This window comes from Elephantulus edwardii, unplaced genomic scaffold (assembly GCF_000299155.1).
Source record: "Elephantulus edwardii isolate Elephantulus edwardi_28Jun2011 unplaced genomic scaffold, EleEdw1.0 scaffold00009, whole genome shotgun sequence".
In the NCBI taxonomy this organism is placed as follows: domain Eukaryota; kingdom Metazoa; phylum Chordata; class Mammalia; order Macroscelidea; family Macroscelididae; genus Elephantulus; species Elephantulus edwardii.
The window spans coordinates 32,496,817-32,507,011 of record NW_006399759.1 but is presented as its reverse complement, the minus strand read 5'-3'; the positions used below and the strand labels follow the sequence as shown (position 1 = coordinate 32,507,011).

The window sequence follows — 10,195 nt, the reverse complement described above, 5'->3', positions numbered from 1 at the left end:
TTACTCTGATGATTACCCATTCACAAGGAAAGATTCCTGGGCTGAGTTTTGTAAGCCAATCAATCATGAAGTCTTTCTTCTTAATCTGTCTTAGTTCTGATGTTCCTCTAAAATTTATTTGTCATCATAGAAACAAGCATCCCTCCACTGATGGATAAGTGGTGACTGAATATTACATATACCAGCCAGGAACTGAACACGTTTCCTGCAAGGAAGATGAAAATTCAACAGCTAAACCGCAGAGGCTGAAGAATACTGATTATAAAGCCTGAGGCAATAGTACAGGAACTCAGCTTGGGGTTAGGGAAGCTGAGAAAACTCTTATAAAGGCAAATATTAGAATAGTATCCTGATTTGCTTCCCACAGGATAACTATTTAAATCTTTCATGAGGGGATAATTAGGACCGTTTATCTTTTTGGCTGCCTTATTGACTCTGATGCCATGCATCAAGAATCCATTAGCAAGAGTATCTAGATTGCATTAGTATCACAAACCTCCTTCTTATTGGTCAAACTCACCCAAACCTCCTTGATATTGATCATGTCTTTAAAACCTGAGGCATTCACAAAGCCAAATAAGGGGTACTGAGCAAAGTACAGAGAATGTGCTAGAGAGAAGTCATTTCAGGGAAAGACAGAAACACAACAGGTCCAAAGTCCTCGGCATAGAGGTGGGAATCTGTGGTCCATAGGATGGGGTGCAGAACCAAGAAGGGTGGGAGATGAAGTTGTTCCACATTTCTTGAATTCTAGCCCAATGAGTTCCTATCTCAGCACTAAGGAACAATGATTTTTTTTTAAGCTATATATTAAGAAAGAGGTCTATAGAGCATTTTGCTGAGTGAACTAACTCAGTCTCATGAGGACAAATACTGCGTTGGAACATTATTTTAAAAATAGAATGATAACTAGTAAGACATGTATGAAAGTCCAAATGGGGAAATTGAGGGTGGTGGAGTGTGGGAAGTGAGGGAAAACCACTGGGAAGGCAGAGTTTAGTGGGTGAAGGGAGAGCGTAAAGAAATTAGGAGAGATCCAATGGGGACTTGGAAAGACAGGATAGGCATGTTATTGTTAGGTGCCGTTAAGTCAAGTGTGATTCACAGTAACCTAATGAACAAAAGATCTGAACCCTGTTCTATCCTGTGCCATCTTCACGCTTCCTGACACACAAGAGCCCATTACAGCAGTCACCATGTCAGTCCACCTGGTTGAGGGTCTTCCTCTCATTCACCGACCCTCCATCCTTCCCAACATCATGTTGCTCTCCAAGGAATAGCCCCTCCTAGCAACATGCCCAAAGTATGTGAGGTAAAATCTCATCATTCTTGCCTGCAAAGAACACTCTCTGTACTCTCTCCAAGATGTATCTGTTTGTTCTCCTGGCTGTCCATGGGATGTTCTGTGTTTTTCTCCAACACCACAGCTCAAAGGCATCAAGTCTTTTTCTGCCATCCTTATTCACTGTCCAGCTCTCAAATAGTAGTAGTAGCACAAAGCAATGGTAATTAATTTATAAAACACAATATATAGGGATGATCATATGCAACACAACGAAGGAATGTGTGAAACAATGTACACAAATGAAAAACGAGAAATACAAGTTTTGTATGCAACCCAATATAAAATTTTTTAAAAATAATTACAAATTTAAAACAAAACAAACTGTACTTTGCACAACTTCAGAGGTGCCCATCTCCAGCATTTCAGTGAGAATGGAGTTTTCTGGAGATGTACAGGCTAGTCCGCACTGTAAGTATGAGGTGGCACTGTCTAACATTTCTCCTGGAAGTCTGTCATAGAAGTTTGAACGTAGGTGTGTGACTTGTAAAATTTGCTTATGAATGATGTGGTCACCTGTGAGAAATAGCACATTTTATGGTGGTTTTATGAGTCTTATTAATTATTTGACCAAGTAGATACTTAGCTTAAGGTTTTATACCTTCTGTGTATTTGCTAAATTAATGAATTAACAGAGTGACTGGAGGAACAGTTAAAGATATTTCAGAAAGATGGTGATCTAGAAAATACAAAGTAGGCTAACCAATGAGTCAACATGGTTAGGCTAGCCTACCCAGTCAGTGGATGGGACAAAATACATTTCTTTGAACGAAAATAATCCTCCTCTTAATAGTCATATGTTTTATCATAGGTGCACACACACTATAACTAGATGCTTTAACAACTTCTGTACATTTTCATTTCATTTCCAATAATTTTAGGGGGCTCTGGTGGCCTAATGGTAAGAATCCATGTTACAGTCCCAAAGACATGTAGTTCGAATCCACCAGCTGTTTCACGGGAGAAGAAGGCACAGACTCCTCCCCTGTGATTGTTTCTGAAAACCTTCTGGAGGGTCAGCCATGAGTCGGTTCTGACTGGTCTCCCACACAACAATATTAGTCTATAGGGAGTTGTGCTACTAACCAAAACCTTGAGCCTCTCTGGCAGTTCAATTAGGCCAGCAGCTCTGTGAAAGAGAGATGGACGTTTTCTCTAATTGGAGGGTCTGCTGTCTGACTCCGTGGCAATGAGTTAGTGAGACTTATAAACATTGTATTATTATTTTTCATGTTGGGTAGCTTTCTGTGGATGAATTCCAATAGTGATAATAATAGCAACCACATGCTACATTTCAATTATATTGAAGGTATGATGGTACTTAATTTATAGATATCTTCTGTGATTTTCATATGTCAGACAAAATTTACATTCTACTTCATCCATAGTTTAAACTTTTCTTAATTTACTCAGAATATACAGCTAAGAAATTAACGGAGGGAGATCTTCACCCAGATCTTGCTACAATCATTTTTTTGTCCCCTCCACTTGAGGAAGATTGCTGAGGAAGAGGCTCACACATGTTTAAGGCACTGGTATAAATTTGTCTCATGTATCTTGCACTCGAAGAGCTTCCAAAGACCATATATCCATACATTTGGGCTTTAAAAATGCATAATTTAATCAGAAGTAATGGAGACATTATCAGTCATTATGGCATCCATTACACATCACTATACAGTTATAATTTTCTTGTTCTGTCCTCGATACAATGCTTTCTCATCCCTCAGAAGCCCAGGCACAGCGATTCCATATGACCTCCAGCATTATCTTTCTGATAATCCAATCTAGCCATGTCCTTCCTACTTTAACACAGGCCTTTACATTAATGTCCCCTCTAGTGCAAAGAACATGTTCTCTAGCTGGATCGATCAAACCTTACTAGTTCCAAACCAGATGCCTTTAGCCACCTCCCTGCAAGCTGCTAGTCCTTAAACCATGTTGAGCTGCTAAAATTTTCAGGCCATCCCACTCCTTTGCTTTTGTACATTCCTTCTTTCTGTCTGAAATGCCAATAACAATCTCTTATTCATTTTCTTTATGACTCAGAGGACTTTTTTCCCCCCAGGTCCAGGAAGATAGAAAATATCTTTTTAAAATCATTGCATCTGTGAACCTGGTGTCTGGCACATAGTAGGTTTCTACAAATATTTATTCAACATGAATTCAAGATAAGGTATCTTGCCCTCTGGAAAATCTCCCTAATGTCCAGGAAAAATTTGTTCCCTCGTCACTGCTCCCATACGGCTTTAGATATACTATAATTGCTACATTGTTGCACAATGAAATTATTTGTTTCCATATCTTTCTCTGGGACCAGACTGAGCTAGCTCTTGGGTGGCAGGGACCAAATCTTACTCATACTTGGATCCTTAACATCCAGCACAAGGCCTGGTTTATGGTAAGCCTTCATAGCTTTCCTGGAACTGAAAATATAATTCTAAAGTAATCACGTAAGGTGAGCAGGCCGAATGTTATGCTTCTTATTTTACAAATGAAACCCAGGGAGGAAGAAAAAAAAATGTCTTGATTCAATTTCCATTTGAAATTGGAGGCCCACCCAGGGCTGGAACGCAGGTCTCTCAACCCCTAATTATTACAAAACATTGATATTGGCCCCTGAACAGAGGAGGTGAGTACCTTCCTTTTTGACTTATCACTACCTCAGTCAGTTCCTCAGGGGAAGCAAAAAGGCATGGTGTCATCCTGGAGCAGAGCTGCGTTAAGGATCACAGGCTTAGCAGTCTTGATGGTTGTGGTGAGGTGTTGTTGATCATTGCTCTTAGGTGCCTTCAAGTCAAGTACAATGGCTACTTTAAGAACAACAGATCTGAATCCAGTCCTATCCTGTGCCATCCTCATCATCTCTGACACACTTAAATCCATTGCTGCAGTCACCATGTCAATTCACCTAGTTATGAGTCTTGCACTTTTTCACTGACCCTCCACCTTTTAAAGCATGATGTCCCATTCCAAGAAAGAGCCTCTCCTAACAACATGCCCAAAGTATGAGAGATGAAGCTTTGCCAGCCTTGTCTCCAAAGGGCAATCTGGCCACACCTTTTCCATTATTCTATTACCTTTTCATTGTCTTGGCAGTCCAAGGGTCAGTCAGTACTCTTCTCTAAAACCACAACTCAAAGGGATCAATTCTTCAGCCACATGGAAACATGTGTCAGGCATTGAGTCTTAAGAAGGCTTGAGGAGAATAAGATATGACATAATATGCCAGTAGGCCTGAGGCTTGACTTTCTTTTCCAGCTCTGTGCTTCAGTCCATTCAGTGCCCTATCTCCCTCTCAAGTCAGTTTCTGGGGAACTCCTTATCACTACCATGACTCGGGTTGTCTCAGCAGACACAATTATAAATAGTGTCCTGTTCACTCAGAAGAATCCTAAAGTGAGTGATATAATGCTCATCATACTTACAGCTTCCACTTTCCCACTCCCTACAGAAAATATGCATACATGCATGTAAAAATCTCAGAGAGATTTAAAAATGTAGACTTCCCTTCTCAAGCTCTTTTTTTCTTCTTCAGGTTAGAATTTTTAGTCAGCCTGAGATCCAGCCCCAGTCTTCCTATGCAAATAAGTCAAGCGGAAATTTCTCAAGGAAGTTAAGAATGATTCAGGAGCGAAACTGTAATCCTTCCCTTATTCTCACTATTGAATGAATCTGTGGCTCACATGTGAAGGCTAAGGGAGAAGGCCCTGTGAGGTTGCACTTTCTGACTAGGAGGCAGAAGGGCCCCTCAAACGTTTGTCATTCGGCCACCTCTAGGGGCCTGCCTGGGAGATGAAGAATTAGATATTAAATTTAGTCTGACTCAAACTGGATGGGACGAATAAACACTAGTTAAAACACATTTTTTTTTTTTCTTAAGAAGGGAGGAGTATGTTGAAGAGAGATAACGAAACCAGGTCTTGAAACTCCAGGCAGCAATACTGATGCAAGCATATTCTTCAAAACCAGAAGAAACTAGTCGCTCAGTGTAACATCTAAGAAACGGTGGGTGTCTTAAAAGTTCAGATGATGTCAGTCTCACTGGTTAAAATACCTGAAGGAAGAACTAGTTAGGGAAGAAGCTGTGTAGGGGAAATGGGTCGAAATTGTGGCACTTGTGACTCTGGCCCAGCCACTTCCACTGGATCGCGCAGCGAGGACAGTCAGTGTCTGGGATGGTCCCCGAAACCGCCCCCTCCCCGCGACCGGTGGGTTCGCTCACAAAGCCTCCAGGGCCACGAGCTGCGGAGGGATACGGCACTTTGTTTACCTCGCCCAGGGCCCCGCCAGCGAGCGAGCGCAAAGTCAGCGCCCGACTCCCAGGCCAGGAGCTGCAGTTGCCGCTGCAGCCGCCGCGCCGCCTGCACGCTGCGGGGAGCCGCCCGGGGACTGGCAGCGGCGAGTCTGATTGATGGGCGCCGGACTCAATGAGGGGGGCCCTGGCTGGGGGGTGGGGCGGGGCTGTCTCTGGTCGGAGCCAACCCTGGGTGCCGGGGGAGGGTGGGGGTGGGGGTTCGGGGCGGGAGGCTCCGTGGAAATGTGTCGGTGACATTGAATGGGGAGACTCAGTGCGAGCGAGGCGGGCGCGCGCACACCCGCGCACACACAGCCCCGCTCACTCCGAGATCCCCGGCCACGTAAGTAACTATTAATACCGCCTCGCCGGGAGATGCGGGCTTGCTAAACAAGGGGATTGGCCTCCGGGATCCTTGGCCATCCTCTTTTAATTTTTTTAAACCCCCATTCCCTCCTTTACCTTTGAGGGAGAAAGAAAAAAAGAAGTAAAAGGTATCTTTTTTTTTTCCCCAAAAAAACAAATACCGCCAGGAAATTGGGATTGCGGATAGGAGGAGAAGTGGTAGCAAATTTCTCCCAAGGAGAGCCAGTTACACAGCGGAAAAGCGACGCCGAGAGTTGGCAAGATTGGAGGTGCATCACCTTAAAACGCCGGGAGGACCCCCCACCCCCCTGAAGCTCGTGCGGGGGAAATCAGAGACGACTGATCTGCCGCCGTCCCTGACTGCACTTCTTGCTTTATTCAGAGGACCTGGAGGAGAAGCGAGAGGAAAGCAAGTCAGGAGCATGAGCTTGTACTGACCCCTCCGCGCCGACGGGCCAAGCCCTGGGGTTTGTCGTGGTACCTGCGCCCGACCGGCTCCGCAACTCTGTCCCCAGCTTTTGCAATCTTTTGTTGGCAGCGCTGACCGCTCCAAGTTAAATGCTCGCTCGTAATTTTTTTTGTTTTGTTTTGTTTTGTTTAATTTTTGGAGAGCGCTTGCGATCTTGGAAAAGACTCAGACGCCATCTACAGTTAAAACGTAGGTAACGGCTCTCTCCTGCTCCCCCCTCCCCGCTTCCACGCCCCCCACCCTTGCCTCTCCACCAAAAAAGGGGGTGCTGCACGGATTTTGTCTGCGGTGCATTGCAAAACGGTAGATTCGTGCTTGTTTTCTCCATACCCCCCCTTTTTTGGTTGGGTGTCCAAGGCATTGAGATTGAGCCGCCACTGTGGACGCGGTGAAGACAGCACAAACTACAGTCAGGGCTCCTCCGCCCCGTCTGTGATTCGGAAGGCTGCGTGGGGATCGCTTAAGGAAAACCCAGCGCCGCAGCTCCCACCTTAGCAATTCGGTCACTCCTCTAGATCCACGCTGGGAAAACAAACAAACAAGACACGGAGAGAGAGAAAGAAACACTCCAAGTGCAGCGATTCTGCACATCGCCGGCTGCTTTGGAGTAACAAAAGGACCTGAGTTGCCTGCCAACTGAGTACTCCAGGTTCAGAACAGACTAGGTGCCCGGCAGTGCTCTTTTGGGGGCTCTGAACTACTTCTCCACGTAATCCTTTTCCCGTCCCTCCCCTCTCATCCTCCTTTTAAATCCCTGACACCGAGGCGCCTGCAGCCGCACTCGCCAGCGACTCGTCTCGCTAGTGGGTTGTTGGGGTTTTTTTTTGTTTGTTTGTCGTGTGTGATCCCCACACTCATGAACATACACAGGTCTACCCCCATCACAATAGCAAGATATGGGAGATCGCGGAACAAAACCCAGGATTTCGAGGAGTTGTCGTCTATAAGGTCCGCCGAGCCCAGTCAGAGTTTCAGCCCGAACCTCGGCTCCCCGAGCCCGCCTGAGACTCCCAACTTGTCGCATTGCGTTTCTTGCATCGGGAAATACTTATTGTTGGAACCTCTGGAGGGAGACCACGTTTTTCGTGCGGTGCATCTGCACAGTGGAGAGAAGCTGGTGTGCAAGGTAAAGAGCCTGGGGGTTGGGTTTTTATTTTGTTGTGGTTTCCCCCTCCCATTTGTTTATTTGTTTGTTTTACCTTTTTAAAAAACGCTCCTGGCTCTTAGCCTGGGGCTTAAGAGGGGGGGTGGGAAGGAGGGCGCAGAAGGTCACCGAGCTCTCCTGTCTGGGGGATGGTGGTTCGTGGGATAATTACCCGCGCCCTTGTGAAATGGACCTATTTCTTTTTATTTGTTCACGTTGGACTAGTTGCGAAGTTTTCAGACCGTTTCAGACAATGGGGCGGGCTGCGGCGGGGGCGTTTTGGGGAGAGCCCTGGGCGGGGGAGCGGCCAGACCGCGCCGAGGCCACGGCCACGCGTGCTCCCCAAAGCACGCTGAGATCCGCCGCGCGGTGCCGGCTTCCACCGCCAAAGGGATCTGTGCCTGGATCCAGCTCCCCTCCCTTTCCAACATGGAAGTAGGGAATCCCCCGCTAATTTTAAGTCTCTGATGACTTGGTTCCTTTAAAGGCCATTGTTCTTAGCAGCGTGCAGGTGTTAAACCTTTGTTCCAAAGGTGCCCTTTAAAGCACACACACAAAGGTATCCCCTCTGGCTGAGCCCTGGGGCCCGGCGCTGGGCAGGAGTTTACAAAGAGCTTTTTCCTGCCTGGAACCTTGAAAGGGAGGTTGGAGGGTAGAAATCAAAGCCGCCGACACACCTTTTTTGGATGTAGGAAACGGTGAATCCTTTGGGTCTTTTTTGTCTGTTTCCTTCTCTTCTCATACCTAGACTTCCTAGACGTCCCCCTCCCAACACACCTCCCCCGGTCCGCCTCAACACACACACCTTTGCCTGGAAGGTTTGGTGGCTAGCATTTAGAGACCCCCCCTGGGATTTCAGTACTGGGCTGGACACTTAAGTTGCGTGTTTTGTCTTTGACCCTGAGCAGTAACTGCTTCATGTATGTGTGAGGGTATTTGTGTGTCTTTGTGTGCACACGCACAGGGCTTCAGACAAGGAGATGTGAGGAGAGGAATAGTTGAAAAAGAAAAAAAAAACAAAACACACCACCCATATTATACTGCTATTTGGGAATTGGATACAAATCAAGAATATGAATTCATGGTCACTGAATATTCGATTTGCTCATTGTTGTTGTTTTTGTTTGTTTGGGTTTACTTGGGGTTTTGGGGGGCTTTGGGGGGATGGGTCCACATGCTGCCAATGGAAATGGACACTGCACAGTTGCCATACAAATACTGCATCACACTTTTAGCATTGCCTAGAGACTGTTTGGTAGACTTCTTTTTATCAGACTGCCTTGTGAACTCCCTTTATTTCATAGCCGACTGCAATGTTGTAAAAACGGAGTTTCTTGAATGTCTCAGGTCAGTTTTGAGATAGTTCATTTCAGACTGGGCGGGGGGTGGGGTATTGGAAAACTCTTTAAAAATACGGCACTTTGCTTTTGGTATTTTGCATCCTCTCCAAGTTCTTGAGATCCAGAACAATTGTGCCTGGTTAACCAAAATCCAGTAGGCTATTCAGAGCTGGATTGAATCCTCAGAAGTCCTGCAACATTGCACAATAGGATAGTCATCCTTTGAAATGAATGAATTCCACAGAGCTGCCACTCTAATATGAAATATGCATAATCACCCAGAAGTGTTTCACTCCTTTTGCTCAACTTAAGTATAGTATTTTCATAATTTTCAAATAACACAGGAATTTTTAAATGAAGGGATTTTGCAGCCAAATTCTACAGGAACATCTTGCTTTTATTTCTTTGTTTAAAAGCAGAGGTGACTCTGGCCTCTGCTCTTTCTTCCTGTAGACTCTTCAAGACATTTTATTTTTTCCTTTGGGCAGCCTTCATAAGCATCATTTGCACACTGTTCTCTGCACTTGATTTATTGGTTTTGTTGTTGCAAAGACTGAATCATCCCTTCAACAATTACAGGGTGGCTTCAAGTGGATTTAAGTGCAGTATCATTGTTCTGCCTAGCATAGGGCATCCCTTTAAGACATAGCAGCTTCTATTTTCCTGTCTCTTTAAAACCAGAGGTGATGGGGGTGACTTGTTATGCAAGCAGGGTTGCATATATCCTAGGAAGCTCCAAGTGAGTTTTATAAGACTGCTTCTATGGACACCCCTGAGATATTTACACTGTGGACTCTTGGCTTACTTCAAGGCTCAGTGAAATCTACACATTGAATCAAGTTCCTTTTGATGTCTCAAAAGAGTTCATGTCTTCCTTCTCTGTGTTGACTCAAGAAAAGTCTGCAAAAACAGATCCAATAATATATAGGTGTCTTTCAGTTATGGAGGTCTGCATAGAGAATTGTGACAGTCTTTGGACAGAGGGAGATTCCAGCATCATTTAAACAAAGTAATCAGGCCTATTTATTGTCTATATAGTCCGAGTGCTTCTATTAGCTACAGAGGTGAAGGTAGGGAGTTCTAAAGGGTCCTTAACTGTAATTTTCATGAAACTGCTGTTAGCTACTGTGCAACTTGACATAATTACTATCTTGGCAGATTGGACATTTCCCCCCTTCCTCAAATGTTATTAATGATGATCTAATCTTACTGCCTTATTTGAACTGTCATATTATAT

General features: G+C 45.0%; 1 protein-coding gene across 1 annotated transcript in view; it reads left to right on the top strand.

The window, feature by feature from the left end:
* The first annotated feature begins 6,817 nt into the window (after nt 1–6,817).
* Nucleotides 6,818–10,195, top strand: part of LOC102872342 (tribbles homolog 2-like) — a 38,380-nt gene continuing 35,002 nt past the window's right edge. Inside the window, 1 exon segment of the mRNA XM_006880670.1 lies at nt 6,818–7,600. Coding sequence (XP_006880732.1) covers nt 7,331–7,600 — 270 coding nt within the window. The 5' untranslated portion in view covers nt 6,818–7,330.